Source organism: Panthera uncia, chromosome E1 (genome assembly GCF_023721935.1).
Source record: "Panthera uncia isolate 11264 chromosome E1, Puncia_PCG_1.0, whole genome shotgun sequence".
NCBI classification, from domain to species: Eukaryota; Metazoa; Chordata; class Mammalia; order Carnivora; family Felidae; genus Panthera; species Panthera uncia.
Genome location: NC_064814.1, coordinates 56,467,759 through 56,494,800, shown reverse-complemented (window position 1 = coordinate 56,494,800; position 27,042 = coordinate 56,467,759). Strand labels below are relative to the sequence as shown.

The 27,042-nt window shown below is 59.2% G+C and overlaps 2 protein-coding genes across 2 annotated transcripts; one reads left to right on the top strand and one right to left on the bottom strand.

Annotated features, from left to right (window-relative positions):
• Window positions 1-822: 822 nt before the first annotated feature.
• On the top strand, window positions 823-6,317 carry SLC2A4 (solute carrier family 2 member 4). Its single transcript, XM_049635368.1, has 12 exons — window positions 823-855; window positions 1,129-1,332; window positions 2,222-2,353; window positions 2,470-2,642; window positions 2,730-2,854; window positions 2,973-3,088; window positions 3,188-3,350; window positions 3,504-3,691; window positions 3,864-3,968; window positions 4,082-4,183; window positions 4,895-5,098; window positions 5,223-6,317. Exons 1-12 carry the CDS (start codon window positions 823-825, stop codon window positions 5,427-5,429), a joined length of 1,752 nt encoding a protein of 583 aa, XP_049491325.1. The 3' UTR covers window positions 5,430-6,317.
• A 448-nt stretch (window positions 6,318-6,765) lies between these two features.
• On the bottom strand, window positions 6,766-12,216 carry YBX2 (Y-box binding protein 2). Its single transcript, XM_049637103.1, is given in 10 exon segments — window positions 6,766-7,138; window positions 7,223-7,307; window positions 7,609-7,786; window positions 8,068-8,171; window positions 8,322-8,576; window positions 8,578-8,607; window positions 8,875-8,964; window positions 9,818-9,851; window positions 11,254-11,317; window positions 11,914-12,216. Coding segments are annotated over 9 exon segments (1,071 nt in total). The 5' UTR covers window positions 12,179-12,216; the 3' UTR covers window positions 6,766-7,138; window positions 7,223-7,256.
• Between the last annotated feature and the right edge of the window lie 14,826 nt (window positions 12,217-27,042).

Here is a 27,042-nt window from a genome sequence, read left to right as displayed (position 1 = left end):
CCCCCCCCACACACACACCCGGGCCGTCCCCGCGTGGTTAGCGCGTCTCGGACCCTTTAAGGCTCCATCTCCCTGCCCTCCCCCGCCCGGGACAGGCCGGGACACCCGGGACCTGACATTTGGCATCTCCCAACTTGGGAGCTAAAAATAGACGCGGGGGGGTTACTCCAGGCCATTGCTCCCCAGCCACCCCGCGCGCCACCTCGCGCGCGCTGCGTCGGGCCGCCAGACTTCTCTCCCGGGCCAGCCTACCTGCCGCATCCCCTCCTCCCGGACCCCGCGGTCCCAACCCTCGGCGAAGGGCACCCAAGTCGCCTCTACGGCCCCAACCCCGGCTGCGGGGCGGAGTCTCCGCACGCGGCGGGGCGGGGCCGCTGTGTCCTGGGACCCGGTCTCCAAACTTGCCCGCGGGAGGCGGGCGGGAACCCGCGGGGCGTGTCCCGTCGGGCACGTCGGGGAGGCGTGGTCTCGCCGGCCCCACCCGCTCCCCGGTGCCAAATTCTAAACACTAGGCTTAGGGAGGGGCGTGGCCTTCTGGGGTGTGCGGGCTCCTGGCCAATGGGTGCTGCGAAGGGCGTGGCCCGTGGGGGCTGCGGGGGCTCTTCGGGTCTCTCCCCCCAGCCCCGCTGCGCCAGATCCCGGGGAGCCCTGCCGCTCTCTGCATCCTTGGCTCGCGGCAGTGGGTCCCGCCAGGCTCGCCCTCCGCGCGGTCGCTCCGGGACGCCCGTCGCCCCGCGCCCTCGGCCCGCCAGGCCGGGACCGCCGACCCCCAGTCGCCTCCCCGTTAACTGCTGCTCCTGCGCCTCCGGTTCTTGAGACAAGATGCCGTCGGGTTTCCAACAGATCGGCTCCGAAGTAGGGTTCAGCATGCGGGGGCGGGACGGGGGCACAGGGCCCTCTTTACTCGGGCTGGGGTCGCCTTTGGGGTCAGCTAGGGGGCGGTCCCTGCGCAGGCGCAGGGGGGGGGGGGGGGGGGGGGGGTGGGGGCCTGGCTATTTATACCCCTGCGGGGCAACCCGTGACTGTGGGATTCCAGTCCTTCCAAGAGGCTGAGTGGGTCTCGGGGACAGTTCGGGGACACGGGCCACCACTGGATTTCCCGAGTCCAGGGTTCGCTCCCTTCTCCAGTACGAGGCGCGCTGCGCCGGGATCGGGGACACCCTGCCCTCGATCCAGCTTGAGAAAGCAGATCCAGGCGAGCCGTGCCCTCCTGGAGCTGTCCGTCTGTCCCGGCTCTCTCGGGAAGTTTTTCGAGGACCGGAGGCTCTCCGTGGGCCCCCACCCCCACCCCTGGCCGTCCTCCAGGACGCTGAACTTTCCCTCAGCCCCACGGTTGGTGGAGGGGCTGAGGGGAGTGTCAGCCCCCCCCTCCCCCAGCTCAGGTTTCCGCCGAGAGACAGTCTGTACCGCCAGCGAGCGGCCACCACCGCCACCGCCCCTCACACCACCTTCCCGCCCCCATCCCCTGGGCCTGGCTCCCCCAGACAGAAGCCGGGCACGGCCCCCCGCCCTTCGTCGGAGCCTGGAGGGGGAAGGGAGGCCGGGGCGGGGACAGAGAAGGCCACCCCAAGGGCCATATGCGGGGAGGAATGACCGCGATGTCCTTTTTGGAATTGTCTTTTGTTGAGCCTGTTGGGCGCCTCCGGGAGCCCGCTGAGGGAGCCCCCAGAGGGGGAGAGGAAAGAGGGCAGAGGCGGATGATAAGGCCCACTTCGCTTTATCAATCCAGCAGTGTCCGGAATACTGTTAACATTTGACTTTGACTTTCTGACTTTTACTGACAGGTAGGCAAAGCAGGCAACATCACCCCTACCCGCCCCCGCCCCCCAACCCAGTGGAAACCTAGGCTCAGGGTGGGGAAGGGACTCACCCAAGGTCACCCAAATTCCAACTCAAGTCTTAAGGCCAAGCCTGTCCCAAGGTCACAGAGGAATGGTGAGGCCCGAGGTCCTCAAACATTTCTCAGCTTGCTGGACCCAAAGATCCAGTTTTGGTGGTGGTGTTTTTTTTTTTTTTTTTTTTTTTTTTCTTTTTCATGGCTGATCACTGTTGGGTTCTTCCTACTCCTGTTTACACTGAGATCTTTGCTCTATTCCTAATATGGCCCAGTTTCCCTCACCCAACATGTTGGATAGAACCCAGCATCTTAAAGCTCCGGCTGGGCCCGGGCCCCTGGAGGATAGAAAGGAAGCATGATTCTGTGTGACATGCCTCGTCTCTTCTTCTGCCTACCCAGGACGGGGAGCCCCCGCGGCAGCGAGTAACTGGGACCCTGGTCCTCGCCGTGTTCTCTGCTGTGCTTGGCTCCCTCCAGTTTGGCTATAACATTGGGGTCATCAATGCCCCGCAGAAGGTGAGGGGTCTGTGGCTGGCAGAGTGTGGACTGTCTACACAACGAGGGCAGGGGACAGCAAGGGACAGCAGAGGGAGACGTCTCTGCAGGCAGTCACTCTTACGCTGTCCCCCCAGGTGATTGAACAGAGCTACAATGAGACGTGGCTGGGGAGGCAGGGGCCGGAGGGACCCAGCTCCATCCCGCCAGGCACCCTCACCACCCTCTGGGCTCTGTCCGTGGCCATCTTTTCTGTGGGCGGCATGATCTCCTCTTTCCTCATTGGTGTCGTCTCTCAGTGGCTGGGAAGGTATGGGCCTGGAGGGCAGGGGTGAGGGACAGGACCAGGGGTCACAGCATGGCACCCTAACTTCCAGCCCCACTCTTTGCCCGTCAGGAAGAGGGCCATGCTGGTCAACAACATCCTGGCGGTGCTGGGGGGCACCCTCATGGGCCTGGCCAATGCTGCTGCGTCCTACGAGATGCTCATTCTGGGACGGTTCCTCATTGGCGCCTACTCAGGTACCGACAGGCGCCACGGCCCTGCCCAGTGCCCGGCTATCTTGTCCGTTCACCATCACTGAACCTGCAGGGGGGAGTGGCCAGCTGCCCTCAGCCCTCTCTTCTTCCCTCTGCCCAGGGCTCACGTCGGGGCTGGTGCCCATGTACGTGGGGGAGATCGCCCCCACTCACTTGCGGGGCGCCTTGGGGACGCTCAACCAACTGGCCATCGTCATTGGCATTCTGATCGCCCAGGTGACTGGGCCAGGCCTTATGAGTGGCTGGGGGGGGCGGGGGGCTGGGGGGGGGCTCCGGGCTGAATGGCCTGTCCCGTTGCCCACCCTCGTTCCTCAGGTGCTGGGCTTGGAGTCCATGCTGGGCACGGCCACCCTGTGGCCACTACTGCTGGGCATCACGGTGCTGCCTGCCCTCCTGCAGCTGGTCCTACTGCCCCTGTGCCCGGAAAGCCCCCGCTACCTCTACATCAGCCGGAACCTGGAGGGGCCGGCCAGAAAGAGTGAGCCTGTGCCCCACCTTGCTCGGCCGCCCTCCCAGCCCCCCCCCCCAGGTCCCCTCCCTGCCCTCCCTGGTCCCCCTCCCTGCCCTCCCAGACCCCCTCCCCGCCTCCCCACCCGCCCTCCCTCTCAGGCCCCACCCTCCTCGCCCCCAGGCCTGAAGCGCCTCACGGGCTGGGCTGACGTGTCTGGAGCGCTGGCTGAGCTGAAGGAGGAGAAGCGGAAGCTGGAGCGGGAGCGGCCGCTGTCCCTGCTCCAGCTCCTGGGCAGCCGCACCCACCGGCAGCCCCTGGCCATCGCTGTCGTGCTGCAGCTGAGTCAGCAGCTCTCGGGCATCAACGCTGTACGCGAGTCGCAGCCTCCGGGAAGGGCAGGGGTCGGGGCCCGGCCCAAGAGGAGGGGAGAAGAAGGGCGCAGGCTCCCTGTGTTCAAACTCGGGTCGGTCGGGCTTGGTGTGGCCACCAGGGGAGGGAGGGACACCCCTGCCATCCCCTTCTCTTCTCCCCCGCTCCTAGGTGTTCTACTATTCAACCAGCATCTTCGAGACAGCAGGGGTAGGACGGCCAGCCTACGCCACCATAGGGGCCGGCGTGGTCAACACGGTCTTCACCTTGGTCTCGGTAACTGTGGGCGCCCACCATCGCCTTCGTGTCCCCCACGAGCCCCCACCCGCCCAGTCCCTCCCGCTCCTGTGCCCGGAGGCCCCCTGCCAAGCCGTGACTCTTCCTCGCAGGTGTTCTTGGTAGAGCGCGCGGGGCGTCGGACCCTCCACCTCCTGGGCCTGGCGGGGATGTGTGGATGTGCCATCTTGATGACCGTAGCTTTGCTGCTGCTGGTGAGGCCTGGGGAGGGGGAGGGAGCCAGCGGCCCAGCCCGAGGGCACCGCCCCGAGGAGCACTGGGGCCAGCCTCGGGCCGGGACCATGGTCCGCGTTCCCCTATGTTCCTGCACCTCTTCCTGCTCTGGGAGGAAGCTCGGACAGAACCCTGGCAGCCAGGGAGGAGAGCCACTGTCTAGTTTTAGGAACAACAATTCCTAAGGATGCAGTTTGAGAACCAAGAGAGAACCAACTAGCTTTTCTTTTTTCTTTTTTCTTTTTTCTTTTTTTTTTTTTTTGAGAGAGAGAGGGGGAGAGAGCGCAAGCAGGGGAAGGGCAGAGCGAGAGGGAGAGAGAGAATCCCCGGCAGGTTTCACGCAGTCCGTGCAGAGCCCAATGCGGGGCTCGAACCCACAGAACCATGAGATCACGACCTGGGTCGAAATCAAGAGTCAGACGCTTGACGGACTGAGCCACCCAGGCGCCCGGAGAAGCGACCACCTTGATAGCTGGGAACGTAGAACATTCTCTCTGCCCTGAACGGAGTAGCAGTTGGGCAGCCGGCTGGATGTCAGTGGTCAGAAATGCTCCAAGACCTGTTCTAGCTTAGGGTGGCAGGCTCTTCCGTGAGCTGCTGGGAGGGGTAGATGTCAGCTCTCTGCACTGAGAGCAAAGGAAGATCCAGAAAGACGGGACCTGAATTCCCTCCTCTCCTTGCCCGTCCCCCAGGAGCGGGTTCCAGCCATGAGCTACGTCTCCATCGTGGCCATCTTCGGCTTTGTGGCATTCTTTGAGATTGGCCCTGGGCCCATCCCCTGGTTCATCGTGGCTGAGCTGTTCAGCCAGGGCCCCCGCCCGGCGGCCATGGCCGTGGCTGGTTTCTCCAACTGGACGTGCAACTTCATCATCGGCATGGGTTTCCAGTACATAGCGGTAGGTGCCCTGCCCCCGTCCCGCCTCCTACCCGGTAGGCCAGGGTGGGGCAGGTCCCCGCCAGCCCCCTTGCTTCCTCCCCCCCCCCCCCCCTCCGCCAACACCTCTTCCTCCGCCTGTCCAGGAGGCGATGGGTCCATACGTCTTCCTTCTGTTCGCCGTCCTTCTGCTCTGCTTTTTCACCTTCACCTTCCTAAGAGTGCCTGAGACCCGAGGCCGGACATTTGACCAGATCTCTGCCGACTTCCGCCGGACGCCCTCTCTCTTAGAGCAGGAGGTGAAGCCCAGCACGGAACTGGAGTACTTGGGGCCGGACGATGAGAATGACTGAGGGGCCTGGCAGGGGCGGGAGGGCCGTGCTCTCGCCCACCCCCACCCCCACCCAGACCCCCTCCTCACCTGTGCACTTTAACCCTCTCTTCCCTGTTACTTCCAGGGCGGAGGAGCCCCTGCAGCCTGGGGGGGGGGGTCGGGAAGCTGGAGGGAAGGGCGGTCTTGGCAACGCCTCAGTCCCCTCGTGTGACTCGTGGATTATTGATGTGGTGTGATTAGGCTGTGGCCGTCAGGGTGGGCCGTTCTCCCGTCTCGCCCCCTCCTTCCTCCGTGGCCCACCCCACCCACCCCCCACCCTCCACCCTCAGTTCCAGAAGACGTGGCTCCCTTGCTAGAGAAGGGGGGCTGCAGGGAGGGGAGGCCCGGGGACTGTTCAGTGGGCAGACTGAAGCAGAGAGGACCGGAGCCGTGGCCCCTGCCACCTCGGACTCGCCCTCCTCCTCTGGCACTTGGCTCTGAGCTCTTGCCTCATAGACTCTGGGCCAGGCGGGTCCGGTTTCGACCCCTCCCAGAGGACGCCCCCTCCCAGGGCCTACGCTCCCCTCTCCTGGCAGGCTCAGCCCTCTGGGCCCAACCTTCTGGGGCAAGAGGGGAGCACGGGCCAACGCGCGGGGAGAGGGGGCCCCGCTCTGGTCTCTTCTCCCGTCCCGAAGGGTGTTGCACCCACAAGCTTTTGACCAACTAAGGGAAAGAGGAATTTGAAAGGCGGCCTGTAAACAGGGGGTGGGAGGAGCCTTTCGATATTTTTGTATATGTTTGGAAAAGGGGCAGGGAGAAGGAACCAAAGGTCTGTTGTACGACGTGTATGTAGGAGACGCAGACATAAAGTCGCCATCCAAGGTGCGCGTCCTGTCGTGGGGGTGCCCGAGGACCGGCTGGCAGCGAGCACAGCCCCCCCCCCCCCCCGCTGTCTCTCTCACCCTGCCTTAGCTCGAGGCCAAAGAATCCTCCATAGGCAGCCATCCGCCCCCACTTCTGTTTCCAGTCATTGTTTTAAAAAACCCAAAACACACACCCGACGTGGCGACACGGGGACTGAACCCGTGGCCCTGAGATCAAGAGTCACAGGCTCTACACCGAGCCTGCGGGGCGCCCCCAGTCATCGCTCTCATCGGCGGTAAATGAGCAGTAAGCTGGAGCCGAAAGTGCCAGAGCTGCTCTCAGGACTCTCCAGACCGTTCGTCCCGCAGGAGACACGCCAGCCCCAGGTTACGGATGGGAAAGGGACTCTCACGGGCCAGAGACGCCAGGAGGAGGGCTCAAGGCCTGGCCCTGCCTCCCCTTCCATGGGGCCTTAGCAGGGATTCTCCACAGAAAAGAGGCAGAGACAAGACCACAGAAAAGCCTGTTTTCGTTTTTACTGGAGGCTCAGGTGGTACACGACGGTTCATAAAATGGCTTCAGAGGGACGGGCTGGAAGGGAGACGAAAAATAAACTGGGTGGGAAAGAAAACAACCAGTAGGAGGGAAGGGCCGGCTGGTTCCTTCTCAGCCTGATTCGGGGGAGGGCGGTGGGGCCTCTGAACAAGAAGGCTGGGTCCCTTCCCTCCACCCACGGTGGGAGGGAGAGAAAGCAAAAGGCGGTCGTTTTGCCCTCCTGAGTCTCAAGGAAAAGGGGAAAGCCGCCGTTTTGATGTCAGGAATTGGGGGAAGGGGGGAGGGGATGCTGGGGGGGGGGCAGGGCAGTTGGAAAAACTGGCAGATAACCTGAGAGAGAGAAACGGGTAAAGGGTGAGTGGGGACTCCTCAGGCACAGCGCCCCACCGCCCGGCGCCCGGGGCCGCCGCTCACCAGATGTTAGCTCTACGTGTCCTTCGAGTGGGGGTCACTCCAGTATGGTGGTGGGGGGCTCCCCACTGTTGATGGGGGCTGAGGTCTAGAGAGAACAGGGGCGGTCAGCCCCCGACCCCAGCCTTCTCGCACCCTTTTTCTTTCCGCTCCTCCCCAGCTCGCACCCACGAGCGGCCGCAGTGGCCCAAGCAGCGCAAGAGAGGGGTCTGCAGGGGCTTGGGGGGGGGGGCACCTGGGCTGCGTGGCCTGGAGGATGGGGGGCCTTGCAGTCTGGGCTCTCTGGTTCAGGTGGGGGGCGGGGCTGGGTGAGCGGGAAGGGGAGGGGGGAGTGGGCCCCAGCCTCTTCTCTAACCTGCCCCCCACCCCCAAGCGGCCCAGGTGCTCACCTCCGGCGCTGTGGGCTGCCTAGGTCCGGGCGGCTGCTGCCGCCGTCGCTGGAAGTACGGGCGGTTTCGTGGGCGCTGGGGCTCGGGCCGGGACCCGTCCGCGGGGCCCTGGCTGGGCTTGGTCTCACCATCCCCACCTTCTGTGGTAGGCTGCCGGGGCGGCCTGGGGCGGAAAGGCCTGGGGAGAGGAGCAGGGGGGCCGTGCGGGGAGCAGGGACCCAATGTGCCCCACTTCCCTCCCTCCCTCCCGGGGCTCCCCCAGCAGAGGGGGACGGTGGCGCCTCCCCATCCGGCGCCCCCGCCCCAGGAGCCAGGCTTCCAACGCTCTCCCCCACCGGGACCCTTATCAGCCATCACGGAGCTGCCAGCCCCTCACCGCCGGCTCCAGATTCTCCTAGAACTTGGCCCTTCCCAAGGCCGGACAGCAGAGGGAAGACAGCCCCAGAGAGGGACTCTCACCTTCGGTACCTAGGCCGGAATCTGGGTGGGGGGACCCGCTCGTCTCCCTGCTGTTGGTCCCCCTCCAATGGGGCTGTCTCTTTGGGCGCCACCCCATCGGTGCCCTAGGAACACACGAAGGCCTGGGGGAGCCTGGGGAACGAGGCCGCCCGGCGCCGGGCGTCGGCGGCCCTTCCCAGCCCTCCGGGGGTCTCTGTTCTCGCGGGCGCCCTTCCCGGGGTGGTAGCGGGTTCCACGTCCCCAGGCCCCCTCACCTCTATAGGCTGCTGCTGGTTGGGGGGCCGAGGGCCTCTCACAAAGCGCCGTCGGTAGAAGAAAGGGGGCGGGCGCCGCCGCCTGGGCCTCTGCCCGGAGTCCTCGGCGCGCTCCCCTTCGCTGCCTGGCTCCGTCCCGCCCGACGGGGCCTCGGCCACCATGGGCGGCGGGGCGGCCGGGCGCGGCCGGGGGATGAAGCGGCGGAACCGGCGTCGGTTGGGGGCGTAGCGGCTGCCCTTGACTGGCACGCCCCCCCGGCCCAGTTACGTTCGCAGCTTCGGCGCCCTGGGGAGGGGGCGGGGAGCGCGCCGTGAGACCCTGGCCCAGCCACACGCGGTCCCGAACCTCCTTCCCCGCGTCCCGCTTCCCTCCGGCTCCGGCCTCCCCCGCGGAAGGAAAGAGCGGCTCCCGGACCCTCGGGGGTGGGGGCCGGACAGACGCCAGCAAGTGCTGGGTGCACGACGGAGAAGCCCGGAGGTCACCGGGTGCGGGGCAGGGATGCGGTCTGGAGGCCCCGGGCTAACGGGCCCCGCCCCCCGCCGCCGCCCGAACCTTCTCTCCCTCCACGACATCGAACTCCACCGTCTCCCCGTCGCCCACGCTGCGCAGGAACTTCCTGGGGTTGTTTCTTTTAATGGCCGTCTGGGAGGGGAAAGGCCACGGGAAGGTGAGGGCAGCGGGCCCGCGGCCTCCCTCCCCCCACCCCCGCCGGGTCCGCCACCCCATTTCTCGGTCTTCAGCACCTTCCTTCCTCGTGGCCGGGCCGCAGGGTGAGCGCCGAGGCAGGCCCAGCTTAGTGGGGGAGAAGCCGCGAACTAGGGCCTCCCGGCAGCCCGTGCCCTCAGCACCGCCCCGGGGCGCACTCCCTCCTCCCTTCGCCCCGCAGGGGTTTCCGAAAGGGAGGCCAGAGACTAGAACTCAAGGCAGAACACACAGCGGAGGCGCCCGAAGTTGCAAAGTGGGTAAAACGCGCCGCGCCTCTCACCTGGGAGCTCCGGCCGCCACGGCAGCGGTTCTCAAACTGGGGCCGCATCAGCATCACCTGGAGAGCTCGTTACAACAGGTGGGCGGGCTCCTCCCCGAGCCGGACTGATTCGGCACGTCTGGGGTGGGGCCCGAGAACCTGGCCGCCAGGTGATGCTGCTGCCGCGGGGCCCACGCTTTGAGAACCAGCGCACCCCAGTATCGCTAGCCTGTGTCCTTTCCCTCTGAACACTGCCTAGGATTCCTTCTTGTGTCAACGCGTCCCGATGTAGGTAGTGAGCATGCCATGACCGGAGGGCAACAAGTTGCTTCTCACAAAGACACCCTGACACAAGTGGGGCCCATGGTGGTTAACACAGGCACCTGAGGCGGGTGGAGGGGGACCATTTCCTGCGGGGCCCGCTGTGCGAGGGGAAGGCAGGAGAAACGCTGTGTGCGGCTAAGGATTATGGCATGGGCCTTCCAGGAGAGGGTGGGTTCTCCCCCCACCCAAAGACGACCCAGCACTTACCTGGTGAACAAAGACATCCTCCTTGGTGTCATTCCTACAGAACAGGAGGGGTTGTTGGGGGGGGTGACCTTGGTGAGGCCTCCCGAGCTGCCTAGTCCTCAAAGCAGCAGGCCAGCATCCCCTGGCTTCTTGGGGGTACACAGGACCCATGGGGGGACAGGAGCTGGAAGCTCCAAAAACCTCCCTGAAAAGCATGGGCTTTGTAAGGGCGGGGGGGGGGGGGGTTTGCAAAGTCACCTTGAAGCAGCTGGGCCAGCTCTTACCTGCCGAGGATGCAACTCTCCACCCCAGGGGCACCGTAGGACCTGGCAGGACTGGGTGTAACTGTCCCTGGCCAGCACCCCCTCTGTTCCAACCCCCATCCCGGCTGGAAAATCCCCGTGTCTTCCCTCCTACAGTCAAGGAGGAAGGTGGGGTGTGGGCGGAGGAGAATATGTCTGAGAAGGGGACAACTTGTCAAGAGCCTGCTCTGAACATCCCCAAGACTTGATTCTCGCCCTCAGCCCAGAGGGGAACCCCAGGGTCAGGCCCCCACTCAACACACCCAGGGACCAAGGGTGAGAAACAAGATCATACTCGATCCTTCTCTCTGCCTGCTCGCCAGTTACCCCAGTTTAGCCTAGCATCCCACGGCGGGGAGGGGAGAACGCAAAGGTTTTCCTTCAGAACCTCCCGGGAGTCCTCAGTTTCCAGAATTAGGGAGGGATCCTTCCCTAGATCAAATGTTCTAGCTTTAAAGCACTGGGATCTGTACAAAGGTCAGCCTGCTAAGAGGGAACTGGGGCCTCCCAGGAGGGCTGGGCTGGGCAGGGTGCCCGGGCTGGGGAAGGGCCCGCTGGGGGAGACCTGGCTCTGCTCACAATCAGCCACCACAGTCGCTCCCAGCAGCCCAACCGAAGAGAAGCAGCAGCAGCTGCCTCTGTCTTCGGGGGCTGGCTTCCTGCCTCGGCCCCAGCCCCCAGCCGGCACCGGCCTCCGGCCAGCCCGGGCCCGTCAGGTGGGGGATTCAAATGAGCCAGCAGCCCTTTCTAAGGGCCGCGAGTCAGGGGACCGTTCTGGGAGCCGCCCTGCACGGGAAACGAGTGAGGACCCCAGCCCCGAGCCCCGAGGCGCAGACAGCAGGTACATTCGGCCCCAGAGGTGAAGCAAACCAAAGCACAAGGTGAGACAGACGAGCAGCGGGAGGCCCGGAGCCAGGTTGGCCAAGTTCCTAGATCATTAACTCTCTGCCGCCCTTGAAGATTCCGAGGCGGCTCCATCGCGCCCACGTTTGTGCTGTGGTTAAAGACTTTCAAGCAGCGTCAGCTGGACACTGCAACCACGTGCCTCGGCAGGGGGAGAGATGGGGCTGGGAAGGTGTCCAGCCCCACAGGCCAGTCTGGAAAACACCAGTCCCCCCACCCCCCCCCCCACACACACCTGGGGTTCTCAGATACCTGTTGATGAATCCGTAACCGTTCCGGACGTTGAACCATTTGACGGTGCCCAGGACCTGGATGGCTGCCAGGCAGAAGCGCAGTGGGGACAAGAAGATGGGGGGGAAGAGAGAGAGTTGGACTCAGTTTGGAGGCACTCCAGATCCAACCCACCTCGCCATGACCTATGAAGCTCCACTTGAAGCCACCAGTTTCGCCCGGTGGCTTCGAGGCAATCCTGACCCGGTTCCCCCACATTGAAGCGCCCGTACAGCAGGGCTCAGGCTTTCATGACCCTTCTAACCCTAACCCTAACCCTCGTGAGCTACAAATCCGGGTCCTTCACCTAGAACTAGGTACGCACCAGGCCCACCAAGTCCTGCCCTAGGGGTTCCTAGCGCACCTGCTGCCCGGGCTGAGTCAACCAGGCCAAGTCTCCCGCCGCGGGGACGTGCCCCGGACCCTAGCTGGACCTACCCACCGCGCCCTTGCTGCCAGGGAGGCGCGGCAGGACTTCCCACCAGGGGAACACGCTTGGGTCAGCTGCCCCCAGCCCAGCTAGTCCTTTGAGCCTCCGGGGCCAGGCCCGCCTTCGGCTTTCTGGGTTCCGTGGGCTCCACGACACCCCTCCCCCAGCCCGTCGACACCCGCAGAGCCGCTCTGGCACGCGCCCCCCCTCACCCAGCACCGGCTTGTCCGCCTGACTCCGGGCCGCGGGCGCGGGGGTCCCCGAGGCTGCCGTCGCCGGGTTGCCCGGGGTGCGGGGACCCTGCGCCGAGGGGGTCCCGGCAGCGGGGCCCGAGGCGGCTCCGACCCCGCCGCCTGCCCCGCCGCCTGCCTTCTGTGGCTCCCCCGCGGGCACCGGTACCACCACCGCCACCACCCCTGCCGCCGTCGCGGGCACCGTCGCCGCGGTCGCCACTGCTGCCGCCTCCGCCTCGCTCATCCCGCCGGGTCCAGTACCGGCCCCCGCCGCCGCCACCGCCTCCTCCGCCGCCGCCACCGCCCCGGCCCCTCCCCCCGGCTCGCAAACCCGTCGCCCCGCTCAGTCCTCGCGCCCCGAGCCTCGCCCGCGCGCCGGCAGCGGGCCCCGGGACGAGGCCAATCGCAGCCCGCAGCCGCGGCGCGCGCCGGCCCCGCCTGCCGCCCCCGGGCCAATCCCAGCGGAGCAGCCCCCCCGCCCCGGCCCGCACGCCGGCCACGCCTCCCGGGCTTCGCAAGGAGGCCGAGACCCGGGCTCGCCACCTCGTAAGTACACCTGGGCCCCGCCCCGAGGCCGTCACGTGACCTCCCCGCCCCAGCCCATTGGCCGACGGCCCCTTTCCCCTCCCCCTCCGCCCCTTTCCACCGGCCGCGGGAAATCAAACGGGCTGGTCGCGCCCCAACCGCCACCTGGCCTGTGCGCGCAGGGCGGGGCGGGGGGGCGCAGCTTCGGGGTTGCCCCTGACGACCCGGGTGCGCGGCCGGCAGCCTCCGCTCTGGCCGCGCGCCGCACCGCTCATCTCCGCCCTCGAGACGGCACGTGCCCGCACACCGCCTCCTCCCGGCCCGGGGGATGCCCCGCACGCCCCGGGCCGGGGTCCCCGCCCGCCGAGCGAGCCTCCAGGCGCCGCGGAAGAACGACTCTCCCAGCTCGCAATCGCTCCCACTTTTATTTTTGAGGTGGGACGCACGGAGAGCGGAATGCACGACTCCGTTGTCCGCGCAGTCAGCGCCCTAAAGGAGAGAGCTCCCCCCGAGCCCTTTCCAGGCATCCCCAGCCTCCCCAAGGACCGTCGCCGCCGCGATGTCCGGCTCCCCGCAGCCTCCCCCGCCTTCCTTCTTTGCCTGCACCTGCGCTTGCCGCCACCTAGAACGCACCTCCGTGATTTGCAGGGCAACCTTTTCAAGTACCGGCTGACCTATCCCTCCTCACCATCACGTCATCCTTTCCTTTCCTCGGGGCGTTTTTGAAAATATGAGCGTACCTCGCCCTGTGCCCCCGCTGCGCTGGACGGAGCTGGTGGGCGTGCCTGACGCCTGCAGCACTGCCTGGCACAACGTGGACGCTCACTTGTTCCTTGAGTAATCGGATGGTCCCCGTTGCACAGATGGGAAGACTGAGGCCCCGGCGCGAAGCTTGCCCCGGGTTTCCCCGGAGCCCGGGTGCTCGGCCCGGAGCTGCGATCTCCCTCCCAGAGTAGTGCGGCTCCAGAGTCGCTCCTCCCGAGGGCCCCGCCCCCGCTGCCGGACCCGGGCAGCGCGTATTTTTAGCCGGGACGGTGCGCGTGGACCAGCCTTCGTGCCCCTACGCGCCGCGGGCCCCAAGCGCGCCTCTCCAGCCCCGGGGTCCGCGCCAGGCTCGGCGGCGGCTCTCCGGCGGCCGTCCTCCAATCCCGGTCCCGGCGCGCCCTCTGCCGGCCGCTCCCGGAGGCGCCGGCGCCGCCTTCCTCGCCGTCCTGCCACCTGCGGCTTACTCCGCCCGCCCCACCCCTCCGGCCCTGTCCGAGGCGACAGTTCTGTGTCCCCGCGCAGCCGGCACCGCGGATAGAAGAAGAGAAAAAAGCGGGAGAACAATTAAATCAAGAGGCAAGGCCGCGAAGGATGCAGAAATGACCACTCTCCCTCGGACTGTTAAGGACCCGTGTACCTGTGTCCAGCCCCGAGATCGAGGCACGCAGAAGAGGGCAGGGCTGGAGCAAGGCGAGCAGGAGACCTCCCAGTGCAGCAGAGGAAGCACGCAGAAGGTACAGAGAGAGTGCAGGTGTGGGCTGGTTAAACCGTGACAGGAGAGGAAGCTCAGGAAAGATGAGCCCTGTTTGCGGTAAGAGTTTTTAAGAAAAGATGTCAGGAGACCCCTGGGTGAGGGCGCTGAGGGGCAGGCGCCTGGCGACAGGAAACGACGCTTACTCCTACGACAGTAACATCCTCCCTATGTCCACGGTCAGGAATTAGCTGCCACCGAGAGAAGCAGTTAATTTCCCTGTTGAGTTGAAGGGTCTGCACGGGTGATTTTCTGGGGATTTACAGACGTTTAGGGGCTTGAGGTAGCCAGGGCTCTGGGCACCCCGGCAAAAAGGGTCCTCCTTTGTCGCTCTCTCTCCGTTTGCCCCCGTCCACTTGAAGTTCACTGCCTCGCCCGTCTCGTTCTCGGGTGTAAAACCAAACAAAACGCGAAAACCAACGCCTCCTTCACTGTGGCCCTTTGCGGCTCCTGCAGAGAAGAAGATGTGCGGTGTGGAATGGAGACGCCGTTTGAAAGATTTAAGAGCCGGTGCCAAATCCCCATGGCGACACACGTCTCCTCGCAGCCCAAACCAGAGCTTCCGCCCTCTCCCCTCTAACACCTGCTCGCTCGCGCTCTCTCTCTCTCTCTCTCTCTCCTCGGCCGCTCCCGAAAGTGCCCCAGACCCCGCGGCCTTCTCTTCGCCCGTCGACTCTTCCGCGGCCTTTGCGTCCCTCTTCCCCTCCTTCCAAGCTCTGCTAGGACTGCCAGATCCTTGACCTTTTCTCCGCCCTCTGCCTGTCTCCTTGTCCCATCTGCCGCATCGGATATTATTTACACGTCCTTCTTGAAACTTCCTCCTTGTCTTGTTGGGTTTTTTTGGTTTTGGGTTTTGTTTTTTTTTTTTACCCGAGAGCAGTAAGAGTTGAGATTTTTTTTTTTTTTTTTAGCACCTAACTATGTGCGACACACTGTGCTAAGCAGCCTAGGTGACTTCGGTCATTAATTCCTCACGGCAACCCTGGGGAGTGGGTACTATTATCATTATACCCGCTCTTCAGATAAGGAGACTGAGGCAGAGTGGAGGTAAGCCAGCAGCCCAAGACCACACAGCTCTGGAACCGGCCAAGCGGGGGGTTCAGACGCAGAGCAGCCTGACTCCAGGACCTTTCTTCTGAGTCACCAGCCTCCTGCCACCGCGCTGGGACTACACTTTTCCACCTTCCTCCTCCCCTCTAGTACTTTCCACATGTCAGGCTCTTCCTTCCCAACCAAATGTCTCGAGAGGCCGCCTGCATCACGCAGGCTCTGCTCTTCCCCAGGCCCGGCATTCGGGACCGGCGTTGACGTCGGTCGCACTACCTCGTTCGACGGACCCTTGCTTGCCCCCGTTCCTTCGCCTCCGTCCACGGGGCAGATGCCCACGGAGACCGTTTGGCTCTCAGATTTCTCCAGGGACTCCTCAGCCTCTCCCTCGCCCCTTCCTCAAGGTCAGAGCCCCCCAGTTCTCTTCTTCTGACTCTGTGACCCCTCCCGTGGAGGCCCCTCCACCCCCCTGCTTCAAATATGACCTGTTAGGAGTCTAAGCATCTTAAGCATCGAGCTTGTGGCATTTCGTTAATGCCACCCCTAGGGAGGCAAAGACAACCCGAACCCAGTGACCCCCCAGCCCGTGCCTCCGGCCCGGACCACCTGAGCCCCAGACCCACGATCGCCAGCTGCCAGCGGGAAATCTCCAGGACCCCTGTCTGGGGAAAAGGCTCCACCATATCGGGGCGCAGAGATGTGAACCCCACCGCCCCCACCTGGTTCACACCGTCGGCATCTCTCACCCACATCAGCTCAGTGGCCTCCCCCCTACGTGGTTTCCTCGCCCTCAGAACTGCCCTCTCCAGTCCATTTTGCACAGTGGACCTCACAGCAGCTTAGCCTGTCCCACCGCCGTCCCGCTGCCCTGCTTGATTTCCACCGTAGTATTTATTCGTACCTGACATTTGCTTGTTTGTAATTTGTAAGCTTGGGATCTTGTCTGTCTTGTCCACTGCTGTATTCTCAGTGCCTCAAACTGTACCCAACACGTAGTAGGTGACCAGTAACTACTTGACTGGGTAAATGAAGGCAGCCAGAAACATCTTTTATTATTATTATTTTAAGTTTTTTTTTTTTAATTTTTTTTAACGTTTATTTATTTTTGAGACAGAGAGAGACAGAGCATGAACGGGGGAGGGGCAGAGAGAGAGGGAGACGCAGAATCGGAAGCAGGCTCCAGGCTCCAAGCCATCAGCCCAGAGCCCGACGCGGGGCTCGAACTCAGGGACCGCAAGAGCGTGACCTGAGCTGAAGTCGGACGCTTAACCGACTGAGCCACCCAGGCGTCCCTTAAGTTTATTTTATTTTGAGAGAGAGAGCACGAGCAGGGAAGGGGCAGAGAGAGGAGGAGAGAGAGAACCCCAAGCTGGCTCTGCTCTGTCGGCACAGAGCCCGATGCGGGGCTCGAACCCACCAACCGGAAGATCCTGCGTGACCTGAGCGGAAGCCGAGAGGCGGACGCTTAACTGACTGAGCCACCCCGGCGCCCTCCGAAACATCTTTCTGAAATGCATTTTGGTTTTCGCGATGCTCAGGCACCTTCCACGTGCACATTGCCAATGGCCAGCAACTCATCCGCGGGGCACACGACACAAAGAGATTCCTTTCCTGGAAACGGGGAGGCCCCCCGGGCGTCCGTCGCCGGGCGCGTGCTGGGTAAAACGTGGTAGGTGTCCACCCGGAGTGTCATGCAGCACTGAGAAGTGACCCCGGGACAGGCTCTGTGCTCTGTGACAACACGGACGGACCCTCACAACACGGCCCTTAGAGAAAAAAGAATAGGAAACCAAACGAGAAAGACCGCAGTCTCACTTACTTAAGAACACAGCCCCACAAACAACAAGTCACATCTGGTCAGAATACGTAAAAACCAGAAGGGAGGGGCGCCTCGGTGGCTCAGTCGGTTGAGCGTCTGCCTCTCGATTTCGGCTCAGGTCATGATCTCCCGGTTCGCGGGACCGAGCCCCACATCAGGCTCTGCACTGACAGCGTGGAGCCTGCCTGGGATTCTCTCTCTCTCTCTCTCTCTCTCTCTCTCTCTCTCTGCTTCTCCCCTGCTTGCGCCCTCTCTCTCTTATAATAAACTTTAAAGAGATATACAACGGCACGATTCCCTACAGAAAGGCAGGGTAGAAGGGGATGAGAGGTTAACAAAATAACCAGGCAAACTTATGAACGAATGAATGAAATACTCTATTCTGCCGTGACTTCTCCTTAAAGGCTCACGGGTGACATTCAAACACCCAAGGTGAACTTAGCTCTAAAGACCCACCATCCAGCCCTCTCTCTTCCTGTTGCCAATGAGTCTCTACTCACCCCGGCCCCTCACCCCCTCCTGACGGGTCCTCCCATTGTCTGAATGGGCCAATACAGCAGCCACTAGCGACCTGTGGCCATTTGAGTCCAGTTAAAATGAAATGAAATACGAAATCCACATTCGGCTCGGGGACAGGGACGGAACACGGCTGCGGAACACTTCTGTCGTCACGGAGAGTTCTAGCAGGCAACGCGGCTGCACGTGCTTCTCTGTACATCGCAGCTTCCGTGACGCTAAATCTGTCCCCAAAGCCCAGGGATTCCTGCCTTAATTTCACGGACACTTACGGACTACCTTCCTCCGGCCGCATAGCCAGGGAGGCAAGGGCACTAGCAGCTGTAACGGCCCCTGCAGTGCTCGCGGACCACTCTGCAAATCTCCTAAAGACGTCAGGTGGTTTACGGTCAAATGTGCCTCTTCATTTACGTCTTCCAAACAAACGTTTGTGGAGCACCTACTGTGTGCCAGGCGCTATAAAAAAAAATAAATAAAAGGTGCTGCGGATACAGTAGTGGATAAGACACGCGCGTTCCCTGCCCCCAGACAGCTCACGTTCTAGAAGGCCCCACGATGAAATAAGGAAATGGATGCACACGATAATTACAGATATGATAACAAGCTATGAAGGAAAGGCACAGACTGGTGTGATAGAGAGTAAGATGTGGGGGGGCGAATCTGGAATCAGGCCACCAGGCCCCCACCGCCAGGGGAGGTGTCACAGTCTATGCGCTGACCTGAAGCATGGGAAGAAGAGAGCCGAAGGAAAGGATGAGGGAAAGAGGGTTCCGGGCGCTTGAAGCCGCTAGTGCAAGGGCCCTGAGGCAGAAAAGCTTGAGCCCATTGGACGAAAAAGTTTAGTGGACAAAGAGGAGGGTGAGAAAGGCAAGGCCTGAGCAACCAAAGCTTTGGAAACTGGATTTTATTCCAGAAGTTATAGGAAGCGTTTGAGGGTTTTAAAAGGGGGAGTGAGTCATATGGCCTGATTTATTTATGTGTTTTTTAAATAGGGGCGCCTGGGTGGCTTAGTCGGTTAAGCATCTGACTCTTGATTTCGGCTAAGGCATGATCTCCCCGTTCGTGAGTTCGAGCCCCACGTCAGGCTCTGCGCTTACAGCGTGGAGCCTGCTTGGGAGTCTCCGTCTCCCTCTCTTCGTGCCTCTCCCCTGCTTATGATCTCTCTCTCTCTCAAAAATGAACAAACGTTAAATTTTTTTAATAAAACAATTTTATTTTTTAAAGATTTTATTTGTTGTTTGCTTGTTTTTTATTTATTTTTGAGAGAGAAAGACACAGAAGGTGAGCGGGGGAGGGGCAAAGAGAGGGAGACAGAATCCAAAGCAGGGTCCAGGCTGTGAGCTGTCAGCACAGAGCCCGATGAGGGAGGGGCTCACACTCACCAACCATGAGATCATGACCTGAGCTGAAGTCCGACACTTAGCCGACTGAGCCCCCGGGGGGAGCCCCTGCTCTATCTGTTTTTAAAACATCGTCTGGCTGCCCTGTGGGACATAGAGCGGCCAGAGGCAGAGGTGATGGGGGTGCGGATTCGAGCGGCGGCAGTGAGCGGGGAGGAACGGGGCCCGGTATGAGATACATTTTGGCAACAGCGTCTGCAGGACTTGGTGGAGGGCTGGATGTGGGGGTGAGGGGAAAGGAATCAAGAAATCTGGGTTTTTCACTCCCCCCACTCCCACCGTGGGTGACGATGCTGATTTCACTGAGCAGTCCCGGGGAGGCGCAGACAGGCAGGGGCTTGGTTTGGGGCTTGTTGGAGACCCCGGCCAGGAGAGCAGGGGTTGGGTGGTTGGAGGAGAGTCGAGTCAGGCTGGGGACAATTCCGGCCAGAGGCATCCACCTGGGAATCTGCCCCCCCCCCCCCCCACACACACACACACGCGCGCGCGCGCGCGCGCGCGCGCGCGCACACACACACACACACACATACGGGCAGGGTCACGTGAGCTCTTTAGGAGGTAGAGGGTTCCTCTCTCTATTGTCATAGCTGAGGAAGCCGCCCTCAGTGAGTGACCCAGGAGCAGGGAAGGCGTGACGCGGGCTGTGGGAGGTGCAGGGGGCCTGCACGCGCCCTGTAGGGAAGCGGTGGGCTGGGTAGGGCCCGATGCGGAGCTCGAACCCACGAACGCTGAGCCGAAATCAAGAGTCGGATGGTCAAGCGACTGAGCCCCCCCAGGCGCCCCAAGAATCTGGTATTCTAGGCTGGGTCGCACATCCTGAACAGGAGAGGAGGCAGCCCGGGAAGGAGAAGGGATTCAGAACCCGCCACACGCCAGATCCGGCTGTCGCAGTCCGGCAGGCTAGACGGCCACGCGCTCTGTGGGACAGGTGCTGGGTAGAGGTGAGCACAGGGGTGGTGAAGCAGGCGAGATGCCGTCGAAGTCAGCCCGGCGGGGGCAGGAGGCGGAGCCAGATCCCAGCTCTGGCCAGGAGGCGAGAGGGTAGCCAGGAATGGGATTGGCATCGTGTTGCATCCACACGACTCCTGAAACAGAATGCTACGGGCACCAGTGACAGTCACAACAAAGTTTATTACAATGAGAGGCAAGGCCGACCGATCGGGACCAACACTCTTGATAAGCGTGCGGCCTCGAACAGCCGGGGGACAGAGTTTTTATAACCGATCACATCGTTTTATCATCACCTGGGAACAGAACAAAGAAACAAGTTCCAGATGAGTTAGAAACAGTTGCCTAATGAGGTGTTTACTTTAGACTTTCTGCCTCTAAGTTGCAACCAGTGGATCTCCTTGACCCTGCCTCTGATGCTCTTTTCTTTGAACTTTTGTTGCCTTAATTGGTGAAGCCTAATTTACAAGGGTATGAGGCGTAGTTTACCAGAGCAAAGCAAGGCTGTTATCTCTTAACCTTCAGTGTCAACACAAAGCTGTTATTTTTCAAGCTAAGCATTAGCTCTACACTACAATTTAACCCTTACAATCAGGGTTGGGGGCAGGTGAACAGGCCTGGGACGCGAGATCAGCGCGCGAGTCCCTGTCGGAGGTGAGGCCCCCGTCTGCCCTTGGACCTTTCTTCTCTTAACACGGATGTCATCGCCCCCTCACCTCCTCTCTCACATCTTGAGATATTCTTTTCTTGGGTCTAGACCAGCCAAGAAGCTGGTCTATCGACGCCAAGAAGCGCTGGTACCCAGCTAAGCTTTCTTTATCCGCTGTCCCCAGAACTCATAGACCCTCCCTCATCCTGCTGAGGGCCGGCTTCCCTCACGTTCCTCGGCTCTGGCTTCTCTGTTGCCAAAAGACCGGCTTCTGGGCTGGGTTCGGCCCGGTCCTGACGCTCCCGTTCCCCGCATTTGGTCCCCCGTCTACGGCATTTTCCAACTTCTCTCTCTAGCACCCAGGTTCAGCAAGGCCTCTGAGAATGGGGGATGAGGAGGGCTTTTGAGTAGGGCTTCTCCTCCGGGCCCAGAACCAGGCGTCTTCCGCACCTCCACTCTCTTCTTCTCAGCTTCCAAAGAGGCGAGGTCAAAGTCACAAAGATCCCTGTGGTATCTTCTTCTCAGGAGCTCCTCTGACTCTCCTAACTGCCATTCATAAGCCCATCGCTCACTGGTGGTAGACAGGTGGCCTGAACGCTCGTTACATGTTATATATTTTGTTGATTCTCGATTGTTTTCCTCCCTCCCAGCTGTGGGGAAGGGGCCATACTGCTAAGGTCACCACCCCTGTGTCTCCAGTATCTGGCACCTAACAGACACAGATATTTAAAAAAAAATTTTTTTATGTTTATTTATTTTTGAGAGAGAGAGAGAGGGAGACAGAGCGCAAGGCGGGGAGGGTTCGAGAGAGAGAGGGAAACAGAATCCAAAGCAGGCTCCAGGCTCCGAGCCGTCAGCCCAGAGCCTGATGGCGGGGCTCGAACTCACAGACCACGAAATCGTGTCGTGAGCCCCCCCCCCCATGTATCTTTTTTTTCCCCCAGTATTTTGTTTCAGATGTATCTTTTAAAAGGCATAGAAAAAAGTTTGTAGGCAAATATGGTAAAACATTAATAGTAGCTGCCTCTGGGTCCTGGGGGTTATGTTTTTGTTTTTCTTTCTTTTCTGATTTTCCCAAATGTTTCCACAAAGACTTGTATTTTCATGATAAAGAAAACTTGACAGAGTCTTTGTTATCACGTAAAACCATTCCTCTTGATATGCCTGGAGCCCCTTTCCTGTCTGTGAGGGTCAGTTCTACTAAAAACAGCGGCCTTGTCCTCAACCCCAGTCCTACCCACCTTCCCAAGTCCAGCTCTGCTCGCGACTGGCTTGCACACCCCATCGCTCTGATGGCTTCCCAAGACTCTCAGAATCCTGGAATCCTTTATTTTTTAAACATTTATTTATTTTCTTTGAGAGACAGAGCACCAGCAGGGGAGGGGCGGGGGGGGGTGTGTGCACCGAATCCGAAGCAGGCCCGACACCAGGCTCGAACTCAAACCGTGAGATCACGACCTGAGCCCAAGTCAGACGCTTAACCGACCGAGCCACCCAGGAGCCCCTAGTGTTAGACTAGCTTGACCTAACACTACTTTCTATATGTCAGAACCTCCTTCCCAATCAGTGCCTGCTGCTAAATGTTACCAACCAGCTCTGGGAGATGGAAAACAACATCTGCCAATTTCCGTGATGTAAACACTTCCACTGTGGTCAATTTCAAGCTTTCAGGAAGACATTATTGAATGTGCTGTTAGGAGGAGGTGTGCACAATTGCTTCTTACAAACCTACACATGCAGCCTCCACCGCACTGTTGGTTCCCATCCAAAGCCTCACTGCTGCTGCGGTGCCCGGGGGGCTCAGTGGGTTAAGCGTCCGACTTCGGCTCAGGTCACGATCTCACAGTTTGTGAGTTTGAGAGCCCGTGTCGGGCTCTGTGCTAACAGCCCGGAGCCTGGAGCCTGCTTCAGATTCTGTGTCTCCCTCTCTCTGTCTGCCTCAGACCCACTCGCCCTCTGCCTCTGTCTCTCAATAATAAACATTAAAAATAAATAAATGAGCATTTAAAAACTTCAAACACACACACACACACACACACACACACACACACAAAACCTCACTGGTATTCCTTAAAGTATTTTTCATAGCACTGTTGCGAGTCTTCTGCATAGCAAAAACTATTCCAAAATAGAAGGTTTGGAAAGTCTACCAGAAGAGATACAAACTTACTTGGCAAACTTCTTTCTCAGCAGAACGCTAAACTCTTACCCTCTGAGAAAGAAATGAGAAAATAATGAATCAGATGGATTGCCAGGACAGTATCCAAAGGCATTGAAAATCTATAGATGGGTAGCTGGAGAGTTCTCCCCGAATATCTGAATTTTAATCTTGGTGAGTGGGTGTAACCACAGAAGGTGGGAAAGAAATGCCATCTTAAGATAGAATCTGATCAAGTTCATTCAAATCAGTTCTCAAGAAAGAAATTTCTATGTGACCTAAAGGGGGTTGCTTGGTATGTAAATCATAAAAAAAAAAAAAAAAAAAGACAGAGAGGTTCTCCAATGATTTTCAGGGGAGTTCTGATCCAAGATCATCACTATTCCAGGATTCTTTTTTTTTTTTAAATGATTTTTAAAAATATTTATTTATTTTGAGAGAGACAGTGAGCTGAGGAGGGACAGAGACAGACCGACAGATGCAAAGCAGGTTCTAGACCCTGAGCTGTCAGCACAGAGCCCAACGCAGGGCTCGAACCCACTATCTGTGAGATCATGACCTGAGCCAAAGTTGGATGCCTAACTGAGCCACCCGGGCTCCCTTTCCAGGATTCTTTTTGAAGGGGAGACAGACTGGCCTTTTCGCAATGAGGACAGATGCACTGTGTTCTTCTGTTCTTAGAGCTGTGTGGTACCAAACGTTGGAGGACACGTAGCTAATTCCCTTGTCCGATGTCAAGGTTCCTTGACTAGATTTTGTCTTTCCACTTACATTTCCTTATAGAAAAGAACGGAGAGTTGGACCAGCCAAAATAGACGTTCTGTTGCCCTTCCCCATTTCAGTTCATTTATAGAGAAGCTGAGATTCCCACTTTTTGGTCAATCTATCGTGAGTCTGATTAGCCAGAGCCCGGTGTACCTTTCCTCCACGGTAAATTAGGATCGATAGCGTACCGTGTATTTGCCAGGCACGATCCTAGTTGCTGGGAACACAATAACGAACCAGACAGGTTCCCAACCCTACACAGGTTATATTCCAGTGGAGAAAGCCAGACATGAGTAGAACAATTACACAAATAAATGGATGTCACCAGTATGTGACAGGCTCTATGTCTGCTGTGAGGGCACATAACATGAGAAGCCCACTTAGTCTTGTAGCTCAGGAAAGGTGTCCCTCGAGAAGTGATTTGACCGGCCACGTAAACTGGGAGGGCTCCCAAAGCTGAGGACTCTGCCCTGGACTGTGGGGACTGCACGCAAGCAATGCAGTGGTGCTTCGGCCGGGTACCAGGTACCTCATCACCCTGCAATACTGAACAGTATTTTGCCCCTTTCTTCCTCTGAGTATGTAGAACTCTGTCTTTTGTCAAGGTTATCTGTGCCTTTTGGGGTGCCCAGATGGCTCGGTCTGTTAAGCGTCTACCTCTTGGTTCCTGCTCCGGTCATGATCTCATGGTTTGAGAAGTTCGAGCCCTGCATCAGGCTCTGCCCTGGCAGCACAGAGCCTGCTTGGGATTCTCTCTCTCTCTCTCTCTCTCTCTCTCTCTGTGCACCCCCACCCCCCACCTGCACAGTGTCTTGTCTCTCTCAAAATAGATAAACTTAAAAAACAAAATTTGTTTTATTCATTTTTTTTTTACATTTGTTTCTGAGAGACAGAGACAGAGACAGAGCACGAGCAGGGGAGGGGCAGAGAGAGAGGGAGACACAGAATCCGAAGCAGACTCCAGGCTCTGAGCTGTCAGCACAGAGCCGGACGTGGGGCTCGAACTCACAAACTGTGAGATCATGACAACCAAAGTCAGACACTTAACCGACTGAGCCACCCAGGCGCCCCCAAAAAACAAATTTAAGATTATCTGTGCCTTTTTTGAGTTTTGGATGGAAGTTGGCGAGGGTTGTTATCACTCAGTGCCCTTGTCATATCATGGAGTCTGTGCTTTAGGTCAGTGAGGACACTTCATCAATGTCTCAGCGAAATGAATCAATTAAGACTGGCACATGACACACGGGAGGTACAGTCACACAAAGACAACAGCACTTTTTGTAAGGAATAACTTGATTGAGATACAATTCACATATCATCCAATTCAATTATTTAAAGTGTACAATTCAGTGTTTTTTAATATCTGAAGAATGGGACCATAGCTCCAATCAGTGTTAGAACATTTTCTTCAGCACAAAAGCCATACTCTGCCCCTCCCCTGTACTCTTTAGCAGTCCCTCTCTGGGTCCCCATTTCCCTCTAACTTCTCAACACTAGGTGTCTACTGATCTATTTTCTGTCTCCATGGATTTACCTATTGTGGACATGTCATGTAAGTGGAACTCTATACTATGTGGTCTTTTGTGACCGACTTTCGTTTAACACGTTTCAAGGTTAATCCATGTTGTAGCATTTACCCGGTACTCCATCCTTTTTTATTGCCGTGTAATATTTCGTTGCATGGATACACCATATTCTATTTATCTATTCATCAGTTGATGGGCTCCAGGAGTTTCTGCTTTTTGGGCTATGATGAGTAACTGCTTTGAACATTCCTGTACAAGTTTTGGTAACTGAAGTGAAATTCACATGGCATAACACTAGCCATTTTTATTTTTTTGTTTTGTTTTTTAACGTTTATTTATTTTTGAGACAGAGAGAGACAGAGCATGAAAGGGGGAGGGTCAGAAAGAGGGAGACACAGAATCGGAAGCAGGCTCCAGGCTCTGAGCTGTCAGCACAGAGCCCCACGCGGGGCTTGAACGCAGGGACCGCGAGATCATGACCTGAGCCAATGTCGGCTGCTTAACTGAATGAGCCACCCAGGCGCCCCAACACTAACCATTTTTAGATGAATGAAGTGCCAGTTAGAGCATCGGGTGTTGTGCAACCCCCACCTTCACCTAATTCTGAAACGCTTCATCATTCCAAAATAAAACCCCCTGCCCATTAACCCCACTCCCTGGTCCCCTCATCCCCCAGCACCTGGCAACCCCCAATCTACTTTCTCCTTCTGGGATTTACCTATTCTGGATAGTTCTTGCCATTCAAATCATAGGGTATGTGACCTTTTTTGTCTGACTTCTTTTACTTAGCATAATATTTTTGAAGTTCATCTAGTCGAAGCAGGTATTAGTACTTCATTCCTGTTTTGTGACTGAATAATATTCCATTGTACACCCCCCCCCCCTTATCCATTCCTCTGTTGATGGATACTTGGGTTGTTCCTACCTTCTGACTACTGTGAATAACGCTGTTGTGAATATTTTCCTGCAAAGATTTAAGTAGCTGGTTTTTTTTTTTTTTTTTTTTTTTTTTAATGATTTGGGGCATACACCTAGGAGAGTTGTTGGATCATACGGACAAATACATCTTTGAGAAGAGCAGGTTGGGGCTTTAAACAATGCGCCCAGACCCTTACGGGGGGAGGAGGGGAGTGGTGGTTTTGCGTTTTACAAAGGAAAAGGCGGAAACTTCAGAAAGCTGAGTGGAAGGAACCGGGAGTGATAGTGGACCACGCCGCATAAACGTATTAATTCAAGCCGGTGTTTGCGGTACGCATCTACCAGGTCACGGGATTCTAAAACAAAACAAGAGCCAGATCCAGGGTTGGGGACTCCCAGCCCAGGTATGTGGCTGCTCGTCTTCTCTACAGGACTGCTGCCCGCCTGGTTTGCGGAAGCAAAGCAGGTGGCCACGAGGGTAGTGCCGGAAACCTGGAAACTGGAAGAAGACCACAGAGTTGCGGGAAAAGCGGCAGCTTTCTTCCCTAGGAGGAGGGCCAGAGAAATGAACCGCGAGAGACGGGTTGTCCCCTGCTTCGTGGTCGCCTTCCACGACCTGGAGAGCGTCAGCGGACCGTAACACGCCAGTCTGCTTTGGAGTTTTCCCAGGGTGCTCGCAGACATCTGCTGTGGAGCAGCCGGGGGACCGGGATCGGGGAGAAATAAATGCCTTCCGAAGCTCCCTAGAGCTCAGCGGTACGGCAGCCGCCCCGGCGGCCCCGCACCCAGGGAATCGACAAGATGGTGGCCGCGACCCGGGCGCTCTAGCTCCCGGGCGAAACTCTATGGCAGGCCCGAGGCCGGGAGGTGAAGCTGAGATGGGCGGTAACCCGACCACACTAGCGCGCTAGGAAGCGTGAGCGGAAAGAGCTCTTGCGCGCATGCGTGGACGGGGGCGGGGGGGATGGGCTTTGAGACGAGGGGCCCACCCCGCAATGCAAGTTTTCTGAAACGTGTGAGTCGTTTAAGTCCAGTTAAAGCCGAGGTGGGGCGTTCCCAAGACGCATGCGTCCTAGCCGAGCTCAGCGCTACAGTGGCGTGGTCTTTTCAACGCCCGGCGTACAGACGACGTCTGAGGTGGAAGGGGCGGTCAGGATTCCCAACACGCATGCGCTCTGAGGCCGAGGCGTTCCCTTCGGAGGGTGTGGAGTGCAGGGCTCCTTATTGCGCAGGCGCGAGTCCCGTCCGGTAGGGGTAGTGGTCTATCACGGGAAGGGAAGAGGAGGTTGAAGGGCTTAAAAAACCGGGTGCGCCTGCGCAC